The following is a 22,185-nucleotide window of genomic DNA, read 5'->3' as shown; positions in this document are numbered from 1 at the left end:
TCTCTCTCACACACACACATACACACACACACACACACACACACACACAAAGCTGTATGCTGTTTAAACATCTAGGATGGCACGTGGTCACCTAGGCCTTTGCATATAGGAGAGGTTTCTCAGCAAAATATAAGAAGCTAGTAGTTGTATAAAAACACAGCAAATTCCTAACTTTGCCTGCAGCCTAAAGTCTAGTCAACATCTATCTCAACTTTTTGTTTTCTAATTACTGTAAAAGCAATTTTATTGCTAACTGCTTGGAATGAAGGATGAGTCAGGGGTTGTTTTAAGTACCAGTTACCTAAATCTGAAAAATGATAAAATTGACACAAAGAAAGAGATAAATTTGAGACCTATAGATAAATGTCATCTCATCAGCTGAGTGCCAGCCTCCGATTTCTCTTTCTAGGCAGCATGCTGGGGCTTGAGGCAGATTCTAGTCAACTGTGCAGCAGTGTATCAACCCAAAGTCTGGGCCTTATTGCTGCTAAGTATTCCTGTTGTAACAAATGTCCTTATTAAAAGGAATGAATCTCCTTTTAAGTGGAAGGTCACTGAAATTAATATTTTGCTTTTAATACACCCATAATAAAGAAATATTGAACTACAAGTCTGAAAGAGATACTAAATACTAACATTAGGGCTTAATCCCTTAGCAGCTTGGCAAGAAAGAAAAAGAGGCCCATGCTTTTGAACAGAGTGTCCTCAAGCAGCCTCAAGTGGATACAGGTTTTTATCAATGTTGATTGGCCTTTGATTCTGTGGACCAAAACCAGTTACTGGCTAACAGGCTCAAGCACAACTTAGACTCCTAGTTTTTGGTTCTTCTATAAAACCTTCAATTTAGTGCCAATAAAAGAGTATGAGGCATAAAATCTCCTGACAGACCAGGTAATTCCAAGCATTATAAAATAGGACTGCATTTGCTATGTGACAGGGATCGTGTTAAATGCTTGCACACGTTTTATTTCCTTCAGGGTCTTAAATACTATAATTGTACTCATCTCACAGATCTAGAAACTGAGGCTCAGAAAGATTAAGTAGCTTCTCCACAGTCACACATACCTCTGACAGAGCCAAACATTAACCCAGCCCATTTGACTCCAATTACACTGTGCTATTTTGTTTCCTTAGACCTATGTGGTTCAGTTAAGTGGCTACTAGCCACCTATGGCTATGTAAGTTTTAATTAATACAAGTTAAATAAAATGTAAAAGTCCGTTCCTTAGTCACTAACCAAATTTCAAGTGTTTAATAGCTGCGTGTGGCTAGTGGCTACCATACTAGACAATGCAGTTATAGAATTCATTATTGCAGAAAGTTTATTGGACAGTGCTGGTCTAGAGTCTCTGGTAACTGGGAAGCTCTCTCTCTTTTCTGATAATGAGAATTACATAAATTACCTTGTTACTTGACTTCCAGGAAGTCAAGTATCAAGTATTGTTATACTTGAGCTTCAGTTTAAGCTCAAGTATAGCAATACTTTAGCCCCTGTGGTCAACATATTTGTGTTCATCTTTTTCTTGGTCCTGATTTTCTGCCTGTATTTTTTTCTTATTGTTTCACTGAAAATGTTCTGTTTGCAGGTTTTCTTAAATTATTTGTGGAAAAGGCAGGATATAAATATAAATAAATAAAAATCAGGACACATGACCTGATTTTTGTATGCCCTTTCTGGTATAAGGTGCAGAATAGGACTCATGAGCCAACTATATGCTGTCTTCATTAAGCTCACTTCAAATATAACAATAAAGGCTGGATTAAAGTAAATGCATGGAGGGGCTTCCCTGGTGGCACAGTGGTTAAGAGTCTGCCTGCCGATGCAGGGGACATGGGTTCGTGCCCCGGTCCGGGAAGATCCCACATGCCGCGGAGCAGCTGGGCCCGTGAGCCATGGCCGCTGAGCCTGCGCGTCCGGAGCCTGTGCTCCGCAAGCAACGGGAGAGGCCACGACAGTGAGAGGCCCGCGTACCAGAAAAAAAAAAACAAAAAAAAAAACGCAAAAAAAGTAAATGCATGGAAAAAGTTTTATCATGTAAGTTTTTATCATGAATCAAAGGAAAGCAGAAGAGGCTACATTCATATCAGATAAATTATATTTCAGAGCAAAGATAATTACTAGAAACAGAGAAGGACATTATATAATGATAAAAAGGTCAATCCACAAAGAAGATATAGCAATTCTAAATATGTATTTGCAGCAGACAACAGAATTACAAAATATGTGAATGAAAAATTGATAGGACTGAAAGAGAAATGGACAGATCCACAATAACAGTTGAAGTCTTCAACACCCAACTCACAACAATTGACAGGACAATTAGACTGAGAATCAGTGAATATGTAGAAGAATTCAACAACAACATCAACCAACAGGATCTAATTGATATTTATAGAACACTCTACCCAAGAGCATCAGCATATGCATCCTTTTCAAGTGTGTATAGAACATATAATAACATAGACCATATTCTGTGCTTGAAAACAAACCTCAACAAATTTAAAGGGGTTTAAATCATACACAGTGTATTGTCTGATCCACTGGAATCAAACTGGAAATCATAACAGAAGGATAACATAAAAATCTACAAATATTTGCAAACTAAACCACATACTTCTAAATAATCTATGGGTCAAAGAACAAATCTCAAGGTAAATTTTTAAAACACACTGAACTGAATGAAAGTGAAAATACAACACAAAAAAATTGTGGGACACACCTAAGGCTGCGCTGAGAGGGAAATTTATGGCACTAAATGCATAAATTAGAAAAGAGGAAGTCTCAAATCAATAATCTAAACTCCCATCTCAAGAACCTAGAAAAAGAAGAGCAAAATAAACCATAACATAGAGCAAACAAAGCCAGCAGAAAGAAGGAAATTATATTAAAGAGGTATGAGGCAGGAGGGAAGTAGATGTGGCTATAAAAGTAATATGTGGTAATAGAAATGTTTGCATTTTCATTATATCGATGTCAACATTTTGGTTGTGATATTGTTCTATAGTTTTGCAAGGCATTACCAGTGGAGGACACTGGAAAAAGAGTATGTGGAATACCTCTGTATTATTTCTTACATTTCATGTGACTACAGTTATCTCAAAATAAAGAGTTTAATTTTAAATACAAGCAACAAAATAAGAGTATTTTATAACACAAATATAAAAAGAATAATTATCCAGAATATACAAAAAATTTCAACAAATAAAATATTTAAAAGATGAAAAAGTAGAAAAAAAATTAGGAAAAGATTTGAAAAGGCACTTCACAAAAGAGTAAAAGCTATATGGAATACTGCAGTACACACACCGGATTGGTTATGATGAAATAGTCTGACAATATCAAATGTTAGCAAGGACTGACTCAGCAATGTGAAAAAGGTTGAGCAATGTGTATGAACTCCAACACTGGTGGGAGATTAAAGTGGTACAACTTCTTTGTAAAACTCTTAGGCATTATCTTAAAATAATTGAAGAGGTACATGCCCTATGATCTAATAATTCCACACCTAGGGTATCTTCTAGATAAATGTGTGCTTGTGGGCACCAGGATAAATACACAACACTGTTCATAGCAGCATTACTTGTCATAGCCCCAAATAGCAGCTAACTTGCATGCTCAACAGAAGAACGAATAAATACTATCTGCACATTCATACAACTGAGTAACATAGGGCAAACAAAGTCAGATGACCAGACAGCACACACACCAGGCCTTTAGAATAGGATTTATAGGAGGAAACCAACAGCAAGTTTGGAAGTCCCCTGTTGCTCACTGCAATTTGGAGTCAGCACACAGGGATGAAAGGGATCCTGGTCCTGGCATGAATATGGCTGTACAGTGTCTCCTAATCAACTCCCTCCTCTCTCACTGCCAATAAGGAAGGTTGTTTCTTCACAAAGGAAGAGATTTAAAACCATAGAGTGGCTGCCTGACAAGGGTTGTGATCCAATAGACGCATGACATGGCAGAACCATGGCTTCTAGCCCCATTCACCACTTTATCATACATCAGGTAGGAGTGCACAGGCTGTTTCCTGACAAGGGGCAAAAGGACATGTCTTGATATGGTAGACAAGCATTCCAGTAGAACTGATTTCCTTAAGCATTCAAATGTAGCTAGTTCCCATGGAACTCAGAGGCCATGTCTTTTCTAGGAGGCCAGCCTGCAGAGAATCTTGGGAAAGTTAGCCTTTATTTCTCAACCACTGAAGTTCTCCAACTCCAATCTCGGCATGGCCTCTATGCATTATACCCCATTCATTCTGTAATATATACCATTTCAATCTACAGGCAACCCTGGAGAATGGTTAGTACAGTGACTACGGCAGTGGTTCTCAAAGTTGGGCTGTTGGAATCACCTTGAGGGCTCATCTGCAGAATGCAGATCCACGGAGGTCTCTGAGAATTTGCAGGAGCTCTCAGATAATGCTAATGTTGCTGGTGCAGGTACCACACTTTGAAAATCTCTGGAAAAAGGAAAGCCATGAATAGTCCTTTCCTAAATCAGGGGCTAAGGGAGCTTAGACTCAGACAAGAAATGAGGTACCAGAGTTCTGACTGGGGCACATTGGATAACTATAGTGCCTTTTCCCATATGCAGAATACAGATTATTCTACTTGCCACTAATCATGATCCATAAAAACAGGAGGTGTTGATTAGGGCACAGACAGCCCTTTGGCTATAAGATTATGAAGATCAGTTCTGTGATCTAAATCCACCTGGTTAAAAGAATAATAATAACAATAATAAATAAAAATAAAATCATCCTGGCTAAGGAATCCAGGCTAATCCACTCAGTGACTAGAGTGGTCTCATCAGCTATAGCATAACTGGCAGATTTCCTACTGTCTTCAGCTACAATTACCCGCAACCAGGAGTAAGACTATGTAATGTCTCCTAGCCCTCCCCGCCACTGCCAACTGGGAAGTTTTCTCCTTTACATCTCAGCCAGGTGGTGGCTATTGGCCTGAGAATCACAGAAAACATTAAACAGCTGTGTTATCACCTCAGGTTCTAGGTCATGGTTAATGGAGGGAAACAGGTGACAGCCATTTGACCACACAGGAAAATAGCCTAGGAAGGGCATATTATGCAGTCCATCATTGTGTGTGTTTTTGTGTGTACGTGTGTACATTGTGTGTAGTTAAAGTTAACATTCATAGTTACAGGGCTTGAATAAAAACTAACCAAGACCTGTAGGATTGCTCCCAAGTCTTTCCCAATCACCAAGAATCTTGTCATCCCAGGAGGTAGGGAAAGAACTAAACATGGAACTTAAGTGTCCATTGTTCACAGTCAATTTCATAGGCAGGGAGTGGGTAGTATAATTCAATGGAGTAACATAGGAAACTGGGAGTAGATAAGTGTTAGGAAACACTGGAGCGCTTCAAGCTCCCTTTGCTGCATCCAGTAACTGATGACTGATTCAGCATTGTGACACATTAGCAAAGAAGCCACTGTCAATAAGTGATGCACGGAAGAATGGGGTGGCCTGGGTGACAATCCTCCGGAAGGGATCCAAGTATAAGAGAGTATGTACTTCCTCCAAATAAATGCCTCCCATGGTTTCAGGTATTCCCTTATTTCTGGTGAGAGGCTTCTTCTGAAAACATCTATAACTGGCCCAACATAATCACCTTAACAGGAACCCAGGAGTAGCCCCATCACCACCAATCTCCTTGCTCCATGGTCCCATAGTAGTTGGACTGCATTTACTTACACCCAGAGGTGAGGACACCTAGCACAATGCTAGGTGGCAAGGTTTACAATAATATCAAATGCAGAATAAAGATACTACTGTGACCTCAGCTGGATGGGCCACCACTACCCAGCCTCATGGCGTAGCAGTGCCTTCAGATTGGATCTGCTCACTCTTAGTACAGGGTATTGTGCAGACTTCCCAACTACCAAAGAGAATCAGGGTTTAGGAAAAAGTGCAGAGGTGTAGAAAGGAACATCTAGGTTCAGGTCCATGTACTACTCCAGTTATTTCCCCATCCCCTAACTCCTGGGTCCCTAACAGATGGCTGAGAGCATATAGACCCTTGCAGGGTTTGCTGGGCAGAATTCTAAGATGGCCCTTCTACGGTCTGAATGTGTCCCTCTCCCCCAAATTCATATGTTGGAATCCTAATGCCCAATGTGATGGTATTAGGAGGTGGGCCCTCTGGAGGTGCTTAGGTCACGAAGGTGGAGCCCTGATGAATGTGATTAGTGCTCTTATAAAAGAGACCCCATAGAGCTCCCTAACCCCTTCCACTATGTGAGGACACAGAGAGAAATTGGCAGTCTGCAACCTAGAAGAGGGCCTTCACCAGGACCTGATCATACTGACACCATGATCTTAGACTTCCTAGCCTCCAGAACTGAGAAATAAATTTCTGTTGTTTATAAGCTGCCCAGTCTGTGGTATTTTGTTATAGCAGCCCAAACAGACTAAGACAGCCCCCCAATATTCCCTGCCTTTGGTATACATGTACCTTTTCCCAGTTGTTCAATACATACAGTAATATAGGTACTATAGTGAAGGGATTTTGCAGATGTAATTAAGTTCCCAAATCAGTTGACTTTAAGATAGGGTAATTATCTAATTAAGGCTGACCTAATCATGTAAGCCCTTTAAAAGCAGTTTTCTCTGGCTAGTTGCCAAAGTGGATGTCAAAGAGCTATGTTCTAGCTGGTATAGAAGAAAGCAAACATTCATTTTATGAACTGCCTATGGGGGCCATGTGGCAAGAAACTTCAGGCAGCCTCTAGGAGCTGGGTCCTCCTCTGACAGTTAGCAAGAAAATGAGCACCTCAGGAACTTCTCTGGTGGCACAGTGGTTAAGAATCCGCCTGCCAATGCAGGGGACATGGGTTCGAGCCCTGGTCTGGGAAGATCCTATATGCCACGGAGCAACTAAGCCCATGCGCCACAACTACTGAGCCTGCAAGCCACAACTACTGAGCCCGTGTGCCACAACTACTGAAGCCCATGCGCCTAGAGCCCCTGCTCCCCAACAAGAGAAGCCACAGCAGTGAGAAGCCCATGCACTGCAACAAAGAGTAGCCCCTGCTCGCTACAACTAGAGAAAGCCTGCATGTAGCAATGAAGACCCAACACAGCCAAAATAAATAAATTAAAAAAAGAAAAGAAAAGAAAATGAGGACCTCAGTCCTACAACTACAAGAAAATGAATTCTACCAACAACCAGTGAGCCTGGAAGATGACTCCAAGCCCCACATGAACTACAGCCCTGGCTAACACCTGGACTTTCAGCCTGATGAGACCTTGAACAGAAAAACCAGCTGGAACCGAGCAGAACCCTGTGCCCCCCTCCCAAGTACAAATCCCCTCTATGTCTCCTGCCTCTTCTTTATAGAAAAGCTGAAGTCTCCAGGCCTTCCTGAGTCACAAAAGAGTAGGCTCAAGCAGCTAATGATTAGGACAATAGAATCACAGACTCAGTGTTTGATGCACATTCCTGAGTTGTTTTACAGACACTGTAACTGCCACTAGAGGGAAAAAGCTAACTGCATGATGATCAGACTGCAGCCATGACATGAACTGCTCCATCTTGAGCAATATTGAATCTATGGCTAGCACAATTCCAAGAACTGGCCTTAAGAGAATGGGATTAACACTATTGCTCATAATAATCTATATCCTTGTGGGCATCAAAATAATTTAGCTTGTTCTGCCTTTCTATGTAAATGAGCAACTACAATGGTCAGCAGAGATGGTACAGACCCACGTCAACATCTTCCACTCTAAGAACATGATGCCCTATTTCAGCGTGAAGAAGTTACAGAAGACCGACCTTCACTCATAATCCCATAGAAATGGAACGATGTTCTTGACAAGCGGGGATTTGTAAGCAGCTTTTGGCAGGAAAGAGCTCTTTGCAGGAAAAAGCTCTCCGCAGGAGGCACCCTTTTGTCTTGTCACTAACCTTAAACCAGGCACCCCCATGCTCTACTCATCTCTGGCCCTAGCACACCTTTCAAATCTTTTGATCACACAATACCTTGTCTAATCTCTTGGTTCTTTCTGTAGATCAAAGAAGTAGAAATGAAGTAATTAACAGATGACCAGATCTCTTCCCTAGGTTCCCCTTCAGTAATATTGTGAACAAACTCTGTGAACAAGATAGCATCTAAAGAAAAATCACAAGAAGTCAACAAGCCAGCACACAAGCCTGCACAGTGTGGGATGGCGATGACTCTGACCTCCATCTCAACGATTAACTGAGATTATGTCCCTTTTTCCCTTTAAAAACTTTCATGGCTAAGCAGAATCTTTGGAGATGGTTTTGGGGGAACAATGAATCCACCAGCTCCCCGGATTGCTGGCATTCTGATTAAAAGCAACTTTCCTTTCTACCAACATCTGTCTCTTTCTCTTGAGTATTGATTTTTGAGCAACAACCAGATGGACCTGATTCGGTAAAACAGCCACATCATGCTCCAGCTTCTGACCTACAGAAACTGTGAGACAATCTGTGTTGTTTTAAGCCACGATGTTTGTGGTAATTTGTTATGCAGTAATAGAAAACTAACACATAGGGGACAGATGTGTTCAGTACTCATATAGAATTAGACAAGCAGTGACTGTCTATGAGTAGAGAGTTTCAGAGTTCTGTTTCCACACTCTGCAGGCAAGGAAAGGCATGGAAATACGCGGTTAAGCTGCATGGACCTGAAGAATATTCCATTATCTGAGTGGATGTCTAGATATACCAGTAGTAAATGTTACCAAACAAAAGTTTGAGTGTCAGACACACAGTAAGGCCAAACAAATCGAAATATGAGAGTCTGGGGCAGAGAAAGGCTTATTGCAGAGCCAAGCAAGGAGAATGGGTGGCTCGTGCTCAAAAACCCCGAACTCCCCAATGGTTTTTGGAGAAAAGTTTTTACAGGCAAAATTTGGGATGAGGGCTGAAGGGTTGTGTGACTTCTTCTGATTGGTTGGTGGTGAGGTAACAGGTTGATGTTCCAGGAATCTTGCGCTCAGCCTGTACCATCCTCCACCTGCATGGGGGCCTTAGTTCCTGCAGAAGAACTCAAAGATGTTGTTACGTATATCCCTTGAGGAGGAACCAGGATCCTGCTTTAATGGCTACATTACAGTTTCTTTTTTTTTGGCTGTACTGCACAGCATGTGGGATCTTAGTTTCCCAGCCAGGGATCAAACCCACACCCCCTGCATTAGAAGTGTGGAGTCTTAACCACTGGACCACCAAGGAAGTCCTGCACTAGTTTCTTGATTCTTCCTCCTTTGTTTCTGCATTTCCTTACTTCACTGATTAGAAACTGTTTAATCTGCTCTTTGGAACTCAGTAAGGTCTAGAAGGCTGAAGCCTTGATCCTGCAAATAAGAAAGGAGGCGACATGGAACTGCTTTTGTGCCCAGGTGGGCCCCACAGGGTCCTGTTCGGTTTCATAAACAGTCATCCCTCTAATGCTTAAACTGAGTGTTGGAAAGTTCACAGGACAGCCAACACTGGGGTTTTAAAACCCAACCAATCAGATAACTCTAAGATTCCAGAGGGGTAATTAACTAACAATTCCTCAGCCCTCATCAGACTAACCAGTTTACTTCTGCAATCTCAAAGTAAGGAGGTACAATCTTTGGGTCTTCATCATTCCTGTCTTCTGATGGGCCATACCATCATCTAACATTCCTTCTACCTTATACATAAGCAATCCAATTGTACTTGTCCTTTCAGTAACTGCATGGAGGTTCTCCTGTGCCTGTGTATTATTTTTCATAATATCGGGGGTCACCAATCATCACTTTTGACCCCTTAATCTAAAAGCCATAACCACATAGCTTTATAAGAGTTGTTGGCTCACTCAGTCCTCACTGGAGTTACCTCCTTCGCTTGGAGGTGGGGATGGGGAGTGTGATGGTTAGTTCTGCCAACTTGTCTGGGAAGCCCATTATCTGGTTAAATGTTATTTCTGGGTGTGTCTTTGAGGGTGTATCCAGAAGAGTTTAGCATTTGAATTGATGGACTGAATAAAACAGATGGCCCTCCCCAATGTGGGCATCATCCAATTAGTTGATGGCCTGAATAGAACCAAAAGGGAGAGGAAGGCTGCTCTCTGACTATACAGCTGGGACATTGATCTCTGTCTGACTATACAACTGGGATATTGATCTTCTCCTGCCCTCAGTGCTCCTGGTTTTCAGGCATCAGACTTGGACTAGAATCTACACCATGGCTCTCTGGCTGTCTGGCCTTCAAACTACACCACTGGCTTTCATGGGTCTCCAACTTGCAGATGCAGATCATGGGACTTCTCACCCTCCACAACTACCTAAGCCAATACCTTATGATATACGAACATTTTTGGCCCATTTCTCTTAATTAAATTATATTTTCAAGTGTTAAGAATAAAGAATACACACTGAAGTATATAGTGGTAAAGGGGCAGCTTATCTGCAACTTAATCTCAAATGATTCCAGAAGAAAAAAAAATTTTTTTTCCCTTAACTTTCAAAATATCAAAATAAAAAATTAGAAAAGAAAGGAAGGGGAGAAGGAAGGAAAGAAACAAAGAAAGGCATACTCCAAGTAGAATATTTTCATCTCCTTTTATTGAAGGAAATAAAACTTGTGCTGCAGAGGCAGTAGTACCTCAGAGCATGACAAGGTAGCCATTGGGGCTGACATGACAAGCCATAGTGCTGGCCAGGGGTCCTACCATAATGGGAGGACCAAAACCACAAAGATAGCAGGAGGTAGCAAACATCCCCAACACCCAGTGCAGGCATTTCCATTTGCAGAGAGCTTGGCCATGCATTGTAAAAACAGGGTCCCCTCACAGCTGGCAGGCTATCATCTCAGGCCAACAAATCCATCCAAAACTAACACGTAGCCTCAGATTTGGAGATCGTTCCCTTTGACCCAAAGATTCAGGCCATCAGAAGATCTGAGTTAATCTTTTAGCTCTTTATTGCTGATGGAAAAAGAGGCTGAGTTCTTGAAACATCACATAGGTATAGCTGGACAGGTGCTGATGCCCAGCCTTGTTCTAAAAGCAGCTACATTTTTTTTTCCTGACTTTTCACACGGCTCTCACCCAGCATGTGCTCTAGGAAACCTCTCAACGTTCTAAACAAGGACAGAATGAGGGCAGCAGCCTAGGGGGATTTAGGGAGTCAAAAGCTGCTACACAGCCAAGACCATTTCACAGGAAATAGCGTGGGGAACACTATTGGGTCAAGAGCCTCCCACACAGCTGCTAGAAGCGTACACGAAGAAAAATGTGGTAGCTCTCCCTCCCACATCAGGATCAGCTGTGCCAAAGTCATGGTCCAGAAAAAAAGAGCCATTTCATGTCCCTGGAAGAATATCAACCTCCATGGCATTTCTCAAGTTATTCCAATTTTCAAGTACAATAGTGTGTGTGGGCAGTTTTGAAATAGAAAAGCAAGCACTAAAGAAAAATCTCAACCGACTGCAAATTGATAATGTTATAAAGCCAAAAATTTATACAGTCAAGAACTGATGGGTGGAGGAAGGATTTTGCTATGTAGAAACAGGAGTCCAAGGGTTTATTCCTATAAGCCCTTGATCATAAACCACCCTCACATCCACAGATTGGGAGCAAATTCCTTATTTTAAAATGGCCATCATCCGATTAGTCAACTGCAGTTCTCTTCGATGCTGGACACATGGTTTTCAAGGATCAAAGTCTTGAGAGCACTAGATCAGGAAAGGGGAGGAGCAAGACAAGGAAGAGCATCAGGGGCTGGAATTTCCGAAATGAGCATTTACTTCACAGAAGGCGTGGCACAATGAGGCTGGGGTGACGTGGTTTTAGTGATTGTTCTTGGTTGCCTCCTTTGCGGCAGCAATCAGTGGAGTGAGGCTGGAGAGGGGCTTGGCAATCTTCAGGAACTGATGCTAAAGAGGAGAAAAAGAACAAAAGACACATGACAATTTACCATTCTTCCTCAGCAACCATTACAAGATGATAAGGGCATCCATGTTTGCACAAGGTGCTGCCTGGAGAGCTTCAGATCATCATCCCCAAATTGAAGCATATCTTTAAAAGATAACATATCATTTTGGAGAACTGTTTGGCAGTATCTACCTACAGCTAAATACACGTCTATCCTATATCCCAGCAATTCCACTTCTAGATATATTTCCAAGAGAAATGAGCTTGTGAATCCACCAGAAGACACAAACAAAAATGCTCATAGCAGCTTTACTTATTACAGTCATAACTGAAAAGAACCCAAATGTCCAAGATAATGGAAGAATGAATAATATTATATTTATATAATACCACACAAAAATTACAGAACAAAAAAGGATAAATAATTGATACACTAACAACAGGATGAATCGCACAGACATTATGTTGCATGAAAGAAGCCAGACACAAGAGAGCTCATATTGTATGATTCTATTTTATATTAGGTAAGACCAAACTATGGTGATAATCAGAATAATAATCAGCTCAGAGGGAAGGTTATTAATTGACCATGACCCAATGGTACATTGCAATACTGCATTTCAGGAGCATTGATCTAGCAATTTGTTGTTCTATCCTTGAATCTAGTAAGGCTAATTAACCCAGGAAGGACTTCAATGGCTTGGTTCTTTCCCAAACCACTTTCACTGGGCTGTACTTTGGGCCACACCCACAACTATTAAAGAAGATCATTTTGGAGAAAACACCATATGAAACCTTTTTATGTTTTTAGTAAAAAACATTATGGAAAATGATTCTTTATGTAACTCAGAGCCTCTTAACTGTAAATGACTTTTCTTACATTTACTAGTGAAAAAGCTTTGTGTCTTGAGGATGTAGGATGTTTCTTCCATTTGATAAGAAACATAGGAACTAACATATTTCCTTTTCTGTCCTCGCTACCAGGAAACTAAGAACCAAATCTGATGTTTAAACAAAACTATTTAACTCAAATGATTAGCATATTTGATTCTCCTGCCATCCTCATAAGTCTCTTTATTAATCATATTGTATATGTATATACACACACATATAGACGTATTTACACATATTCTTTGCTGGAAGTGCTTCAACTTCTTTTTGGACAGAGATAGGATATAAAGAGGTACTGAGAGCAAGAAGTTACTATTACTACAAAAGGAATAAAAGATCTTGGCTAAATCATGAAGATATGAATTCAAACATAAAACCCTATGTATTTCTGTCCATATATGTGTTTTCACAGGAGACAAAGATGTGAAGCTTTCATGATTTAAGACTCTGAAAGTCATGGTTTTGAACATTTACAATGTACAGTAACAAATTAAAGAGTCAGTGTTCTCAGATCACATGTTTATACAACTCCCCTCCCAGCTGAGAAAGCAGCATGATCCAACACCCGACTGGGAGGCCTCAATTTCCTTCCCTGTGTAATGAACAAAGCAGATGAGATAAGCCCTAAGGTCTTTCAAGTTTTAACACTCTGAGCCAAGCAGTGGCCAAGAGCACACACACTTGAGAGCCAAATAGACATAGGTTGACATCCTGGATCCACTGCTTATCAGCTACATAATCATGCAAAAGTTACTAAACACTTGAAACCTCAGTTGCCTCACCTGTAGAAATGGGAAAACAAGAATCTATTAACTCACAAGGTTTTTAAAAAGAATAGATGAAAAAATATATAAAGTGCTTAGTGTCTAGAATGTGGTAAAAATTCAACATAATGTATTTATTAGTAGTTATATCAGGAAGGAAACTCTAGAAGGCATTCATCTTTCAAAAACTATATTTTAATACCTAATTAACAATATCTTGAGGCTTAGAATAGTATTTGCACATTTCCCAAAGCTTAGGGTTTCCAGAACAAACCTCATATAAAAGGCAAAGGATCCTATATTATACTGCCTGTTATAAGGGGGTTTTATTCCCAAAGGATGCTAGAAACTAATGGGTTACACTTGGCAGAACTCATATCTAATAGACCAGTGCTCTGTAGTCAGTTACTCTGATTACAAAGAGGTGCTAAACATATTCCAGAGGGTAACATTTCAATGAAGGTTTAAGCAATCCCATTTAATTCAACAAGTATTTTCTGAATACCTATATTTTATTGAAGTGTAGCTGATGTACAATGTTATATAAATTACAGGTGTACAATATAGTGATTCACAATTTTTTTTTTTTTTTTTTGCGGTACACGGGCCTCTCACTGTTGTGGCCTCTCCCGTTGCGGAGCACAGGCTCCGAACGCGCAGGCTCCGGACACGCAGGCTCAGCGGCCATGGCTCACGGGCCCAGCCACTCCGCGGCATGTGGGATCTTCCCGGACCGGGGCACGAACCCGTATCCCCTGCATCGGCAGGCGGACTCCCAACCACTGCGCCACCAGGGAGGCCCCACAATTTTTTTTTAACATCTTTATTAGAGTATAATTTCTTTACAATGGTGTGTTAATTTCTGCTGTATAACAAAATGAATCAGCTATACATATACATATATCCCCATATCCCCTCCCTCTTGCGTCTGCCTCCCACCCTCCCTATGCCACCCCTCTAGGTGGACACAAAGCACCGAGCTGATCTCCCTGTGCGACGCAGCTGCTTCCCACTAGCTATCTATTTTATATTTGGTAGTGTACATAAGTCCATGCTACTCTCTCACTTCGTCCCAGCTGACCCTTCCCCCTCCCTGTGTCCTCAAGTCCATTCTCTGTCTGCATCTTTATTCCTGTCCTGCCCCTAGGTTCTTCAGAACCATTTTTTTCTTAGATTCTGTATATATGTGTTAGCATACGGTATTTTTCTCTGACTTACTTCACTTAGCATAGTATCCTCCAAATCCATCCATGTTGTTATAAATGGCAAGATTTCATTCTTTTTATGGTTGAGTAGTATTCCACTGTATGGAATATTCTTTATCCATGCATCTGTTGATGGACACTTAGGTTGCTTCCATATCTTGGCAATTGTAAATAATGCTGCTATGAATATTGGGCTGCATGTATCTTGTCAAATTAGTGCTTTTGTTTCTTTCATATATATACCCAGGAGTGGAACCACTGGGTCATATGGTAGTTCTATTTTGAGTTTTTTAAGAAACTTCCATACTGTTTTCCATATTGGCTGCACCAATTTACATTCCCACCAAGAATGTAGGAGGGTTCCCTTTTCTCCATACCCTCTCCAGCATTTATTATTTGTGTTCTTTTTGATGATGGCCATTCTGACAGATACGAGGTGATATCTCATTGTGGTTTTGATTTGCATTTCCCTGATGCTTAGTGATGTTGAGCATCTTTTCATGTGCCTGTTGACCATCTGCATTTCCTCTTTGGAGAAATGTCTATTCAGGTCTTCTGCCCATTTTTTAACTGGGTTGTTTTGGGGGTTTTTTGCTGAGTTGTATGAGCTGTTTATATAGTTTGGATATTAACCCTTTATCAGTCATATCACTCGCAAATGTTTTCTCCCACTGAATACCTATTTTGAGTCAGGTCTCAGGTATAAGAGGAGACAAGAGATTAATAAGATAGAAGTTATAATCTAGTAAGAAAGACAAAATTGTTCATAACTAACTTCAACGTGGTACAGTATGGTAGGTCCTGCCCTGCCCTGACCAGTTGCTCTTCGTCCTCAAAATACGAAAGTAACTGACTATGAAAGCCTGCAAATTAATCATTGTCATTAAGTTGCATGTGATACTTATTAAAGCACCAGTTGGCACTGTAGTAAAATAACACTAGGAAAGAGAAATTGTACCCGAGACATAAATGTTAAATACAAATAATGTGGTCAGCTAAAAGCAGTTTTTACAACCATATGAAATAATTATGCTGTAATTTCAGGATTAAGCTGGTGGAGTATAATAGCCTTAGTAAACCCCCAGCTCCAGGTTCCCCACAGCCTGGCAGGATCTTACTCCAAACAAGCAGACTATATGGGACTTCCCTGGCAGTCCAGTGGTTAAGACTCTGCACTTCCACTGCAGGGGGCGTGGGTTCGATCCCTGGTCAGGGAACTAAGATCCTGCGTGCTGCATGGTGTAGCCAAAAATTTTATAAATAAACAAACAAACAAACAAACAAGCAGACTATCATCCCCACCAACTGAGAGGGTTTCCAATGAAGAAACTGGGAAGACTTGAAAAGCTGCACTAACTATCCTCTAAACTAATGTGCTCTGATACACTGAAAACCTATCTTTTGAGCTTACCCCAGTAAAATATAACTTGTATAAGATTTGAACATCAAAGAGTTTCTTCTCATTAAGACTCACTCAAACTCTGCCAGACTAATTCAGGCAGAACAAAACAGGCACCAGAGGAAGACACAAGCAAAGCTCAACAGGAGCTCAGAAAGTAACTCTATAAGATGCAGCCTAGGAGAATGTACAGAGTTTTAATAGGCTGAAGAAGAGCCTAAGGGAGTAACATGAGCAAAGGCCCAAGGATAAAGATGAGGGAACTAGGAATACAAATTGAGCATGGGATGTGCTAGGACAGAAGCTTAGTTCTATAACAGCCAGTACCTCACAGACAAAAATGAAGCAAAAAAAGCCTTGGTTTAGTGATTTCTCGAATTAGGTGCTTCCCTGCATAGGGACAGTTACCTGCAACAGCTCTTTAGCTGAACCTCTCTTCTCCACATCCATTTCAAGACAGCGGTTCAGAAAGTCTCGGAAGATAGCTGACAGCTTCTCTGGGTTCTGAAGCTCCGGGGTCCCATTGGTGGCGATGAGGTACAAGGCCTGGCAATACAAACAGAGAATTGCCTTGGGCTCCAACTGAGGTTCTCTCTTGGTCCCCAGACAGGCCCTCTAGAAATATGGTCAGCTGCTTTCTGCCTTCAGAACACAAAGAGGCAGCTTTGGTATACTGGAAAGAATATGAGTTAAGGGTCAGGTTTAACATTTAAAGGCCATGTAACCAGGTGCAAGCCAGTGAACTTCCAACTTCTTCATCTGTAAAACAGGGATGATAATAGTGCCCACCTCACATGTCTGAAAAATAAAACAAGATAGTATATTAAAAGCACTCTGTAAGCTTATGAAGTGTTACTGACCCAAGGGTTTATTATTATCCTTGATTATAGATCTAAATGGTTTATTATTCATTTAGCCTGATGATTTAAACACCTGCCCACTTGCTGAAGGAAATTATTCCTGGTGCCATCACTTCAGTCATCTAAAAACTCATCTCTTCTAGCAGGACAGAAATATGTATAAAGGAAGCATTCTGTAAAGGAGCAACCTGTTTCACTGTTGCCATCCTGGTCCCCTAACATGAAGTATCTCCTGGGAAAGGTAAAGAAAGACACAGTCAAACTAAACCTTTTAAAGCACTCAGCACTTTAATTCATAAAGTGTTTACACAAATACTGTCTCATTTAATGACCACAATAACTCTGGGTAATAGGCAGGGCAAGAATTATCATCCCTATTTCACAGATAAAGCCCAGAAACATAGAGAGATATGCCTGGAATCATGCTGGTTACACAAGTTCATGTCCTCTGACTCTACTCCCAGTCTTAGTTCTGTCACGCCCTACTGATATCATTTTCAAGGCCGCTCTAAGGTGGAAGAAGATGAGTGGCATGTGGATCCACCGGGCAAAACTGGGGGCCGAGGGTAGAAACTACGAAGGTAGTTTTACTTTGGTACACTAAAGCACTTTTCAATAATCAGAGCTATCCAACTAAGATTAGATGACCGCCTATCAGTGACAATGCACAGGGAATTCCTGCACTGAATGGGAGGTTGGAATAAACAACAAAATGAAAGCAATAAAAATAACTCTCACCTTTGCGCATGATCAAAATTACCAACCTACTTGCATCTGTATTCACATACCCTGCTTTCCCTCTCCTATTACAACGGATAAATTGGGCATATTCTAATCTAATGCTCTTTACTTCAGTACTTGATCCAACCCCCTTCATCTACTTAAGGACATCACTCCTACAGATGTCACTTCTCTCTTGAACATGACCATTTTCCTCTCCACTAGATCAGCCCCATCTGCACAAAAACATGCTATAATAATATCTTAAAAAAAAAAAAAAGGGACCTCCCTGGTAGCACGGTGGTTAAGAATCCACCTGCCAATGCAGGGTAGACAGGTTTGAGCCCTGGTCCGGGAAGATCCCACATGCTGCGGAGCAACTAACCCCGTGCGCCACAACTACTGAGCCTGCACTCTAGAGCCCGTGAGCCACAACTACTGAGCCCGCATGCCACAACTACTAAAGCCTGCGCACCTAGAGCCTGTGCTTCGCAACAAGTGAAGCCACCACAATGAGAAGCCCATGCACCACAACAAAGAGTAGCTCCTGCTCATTGCAACTAGAGAAAGCCCCCGTGCAGCAACGAAGACACAACACAGCCATAAACAAACAAACAAACAAACAAACCCTCCCTCGACTCCACTTTAATATATTGCTCCACTGTTACCTTAACAAAACTCCTTACCTTAAAGCAAAACTCCTTTAAAAGAAAACAACAATGAAAAGTAAAAACTAACTGCTTACACATGCCATCTCAACTTTGCCCACTCTGGTGAATTTACTCTAATTAGGCTTTCATTCCTATCACTCCAGTGAAACTGATTGTCAAAGTCATCAATAACCTTCACACTGGCAAATCTAATGATCATTTCTTAGCGTTATCTTAAATGCAACCTATCAGTCAGGTTTGACACAGTGATCCATCCTCCTTCTCGAAACACTTTGTCCTCTTGGCCTCCAGGACACTTCTCTCAGTTCTCCTACCTGGAAGGCTACTCATTGGCCACTTTGCTAGCTCCTCTAACCTGTAAACATGACAGTATCCCAGGTCTCAGTACTCTCCCCTCACTCCCTAGGTGAGTGATCTCATTATCAACTAACTCTGATTTTTAAATAAACCAACTATATAATACCTACTAATAAATTTATATTTAGAGTACTGACCTCTCACCCTTGAACTCTGAACTCTTATGCCCAATTCTACTCAGTATTTCCACTTGGACGTTTAATAAACATTTCAAATTAACACAGAACCTTGTCCACTCTGTTCACTCACTTCAGGGACACTGGCCTCCTTGGTTTTCCCTAGGATGTATCAAGCACGTTCTCAGAACAAGTTCTTTATATACTTGACACCTGGAAAACTCTTACATCAGATTAATCTCATGGCTCACTACTTTATTTTCTTCAGATTTCTCCTCAAATAACTTATAAGAGAAGACTTCATTCTCTACCTAGAATAAAATAGCACACTTCTCCCTCCTTCCCCCCTTACTCTCTTAAGCCACTTACTCTGCTTCTTTTCACAGCTCTTATCTTCTGTTACTATATATTAATTTATCATCAGTAGAACAGTTTCTTGCCCATGATAAGAACTCAAATAATCATTGAATAAATGAATGAGTGACTGCTAATATACCTTTTCTTTAAGCATTTATACTTTAAATTCAACAGTGCCTAGTTTTTATCCAGAAAAGAGAAATCCAACAGCCCAAACATCTTGATATGGGCCTAGTAACACTCACTCTCAGAGGATTTTCATTAAGGTATGGGGGCTCCCCTTCAATCATTTCGATGGCCATGATGCCCAGGGACCAAATGTCAACCTTAGGCCCATAGGCCTTCCGTGTCACAACCTCTGGTGCCATCCAGTACGGTGTTCCCACCATGGTGCTCCGTTTGCTCTGCTCTGGGGTGATCTGGGCACAGAATCCAAAGTCAGCTAGAAAAAGAAAGGACAAGACAGAAAGGATTTATATGTAGGGTATGCCTTCTGTAAATATTGACTCTGTGCCTACCCCTAGGTATCAAGCTCTGCCTGCATCCTAGCCACTGCATCCCTTGTCTCTCCAAAGCCAGAATCACTTAACTGCCACCTTCAGCTCTTAGTCTGTCTCCTGTTCAACCCTGAAGGAGGAACATAACAAATATCATCTCTGGCTTCCTTACCCCTCCTCAAACCAGAAGCGCTAGGCATTAAAGTCCAAGCCACCCCCATTGACCTTGATTACTTGCCCCAGTACTGCTTTCTTCTTGAAAATCATTCCCATACACCAGTATCTGGTAACTAGGTCCTTGCTTTATTTCCTGGGCATGAGTCCTGGACTTAAACCCTAATCACCTACAACTAGGCATGGCCCTGCTTTAATAAGTTCCTCACCCTGTGCCCCAGGACAGAGACTGCTAACAGTCCTCCCATAAGCAGCCCATCCACCTGTGACACAACCTGTTTGTCTGGACTATTGGTCCTTACACATTCGAACAAAATGTTCTGCCTGCAGTTCATTCCCATTATATTGCAATTATATGTTTATTTAATTATGAGGCCTTCAATAAGAAGGACTGTCTTCTTACTCATTTTTTTCATTCCCAGAGGGCCCAGCATACAACAGACATTTAATAAACGTTTGCTGAATGAATGACTGAATGAAAGAAGTTACACTAAACTCTTTCTTCTAATTATGTATTTTGTGTTCCCCATACTTGATTGGGAACTACTTAAATACAGGCAGAAGTATCCTCAGCGCCCATCACGGGTCCTAGCACATAGTGGGCATTCAGTAAAGTTTTTTGGCTGAATGTATAAATGAGTGGGGAAAAAAAAAGAAATGTCATCCTATATAGTGCTGAGCAATATAAAGTGTCCGCATATCCAAGGAAATACAGATTCTCTGGTGAGTCTTATAGCTACTCTTATATGATTATCAACCCAGAGGAGACGGTCCCGCAGGGAAGAGAAGTATTACCACTCCTACTCACTTAGCTTGACGGAGCCATCCATTCCCAACAGGATGTTGTCACTCTTGATGTCTCTATGAATAACTTGGCTCGAATGCAGAAACTCCAAAGCCTGCAGGCACTATTGAAGCGGTGTGGGCAGAGGGAGAAAGAAAGGACATATAATATGAAGACTTACAGAATATCGCTAATCCAACCTGCTCATTTGATGATAACAAAAGTGAGGCCCCAGTGAGTAAAAGGACTTACTCCAAATAAGCGGAAGAGGCAGGTCTGGAACCTAGTCTCCTGTCTCCTAGCTAAGCATTCTTTTAACATTCCGTGCTGCCTTATATCTTTCTTATAATATACTTGACCATACCGTATTATAACACAGCTTACAATAGTTTTCTTTAACTACAGGAGTTCCTCCAAAGTATTTTAGAGTTGTTTACAGAACATCAGCACCTTGACAAAGAACCCGAGGCAACAAAAAATAAATAAATACTGAGGAAGAATGGAAGGGATTTTGTAATGAAAAAACTGGAGGAAAGTGAGAGTTACATTTGGGAAACTAGACAAACGGAAATGATATTAGAAGCAGTGAACTTAGGAGGATAATCTTATTTTGGTGAGGAGATAAATTTGTACTGTTTGGGGTATGCTGGTTTTTATATTCCTATAAAGAGTTGCAGACTAACGTCCGTAGGCCACTGCAGATGTGAATCTTGAGTTCTGTGGAGAGGCTGGACTTGAAATAAATGTTTACAAGTCATTCGTGAAGAGGTGATTTTTTTTTTTCTTTTTAAGTTATGGTAATGGTTGGAACTGGCAAATGCTATAGGAGATAGAGGAGAAAGAAAAGAACCTTGGAAAATACCCAGACTTAGCAAGCAGAATAAGTAACATAGAGACTGAATGGAACAATGAAAATGCATGGTTCTGACCAACAATATTATTCTAGACAAATCTCTTACTCCCTCTGGGCTACTGGCTATCCCCCATTTGTAAAATGTGGGGATCAGAAAAGATACTCTCAGAGTTACTACTAAATCTACTAGTTTAAGTTCATAACCGAAAGCTAAAATTTTAGGGGCTTCCACTGATTAAAAAACACTAAAAATGCAAACCAGTTAGAAGATACTATTTAAATATTCTCAACTTAATACTTCACTTTCTAAGAACATATCAATGGCTAAATTAAAAACAAACCGATATTCAGAAGCGGCTTTTCCCTGGAAAAGTATGACTTGCTTTCCTAAGGAGGCTAGAGACTTTGGCCTCTGGATGTAAAAAATTATGAACAGGGACTTCCCTGGTGGCGCAGTGGTTAAGAATCCGCCTGCTGGGGCTTCCCTGATGGTGCAGTGGTTGAGTCCGCCTGCCGATGCAGGGGACACGGGTTCGTGCCCCGGTCCGGGAAGATCCCACATGCTGCGGAGTGGCTGGGCCCGTGAGCCATGGCCGCTGAGCCTGCACGTCCGGAGCCTGTGCTCCGCAATGGGAGAGGCC

General features: G+C 41.2%; 1 protein-coding gene across 2 annotated transcripts in view; it reads right to left on the bottom strand.

Moving 5' to 3' along the window:
* The window catches only part of PAK1 (p21 (RAC1) activated kinase 1), a gene marked incomplete at both ends in the record, with an annotated part of 114,772 nt that overhangs the window by 31,632 nt on the left and 60,955 nt on the right, over positions 1 to 22,185 (bottom strand). Inside the window, 4 exons of one of the 2 annotated variants that reach the window (XM_082660929.1) lie at positions 10,565 to 11,898; positions 16,564 to 16,701; positions 19,482 to 19,678; positions 20,716 to 20,815. In XM_082660929.1, the coding sequence (XP_082517055.1) occupies positions 11,812 to 11,898; positions 16,564 to 16,701; positions 19,482 to 19,678; positions 20,716 to 20,815 (522 nt within the window). Of the gene's footprint in view, positions 1 to 10,564; positions 11,899 to 16,563; positions 16,702 to 19,481; positions 19,679 to 20,715; positions 20,816 to 22,185 lie in introns of those variants that run through there. The other variant, XM_082660928.1, reaches the window with a different exon arrangement.

This window comes from Grampus griseus, assembly GCF_964374135.1.
Source record: "Grampus griseus genome assembly, chromosome: 8".
In the NCBI taxonomy this organism is placed as follows: Eukaryota; Metazoa; Chordata; class Mammalia; order Artiodactyla; family Delphinidae; genus Grampus; species Grampus griseus.
This window is presented reverse-complemented; position numbering and strand designations above follow the sequence as displayed.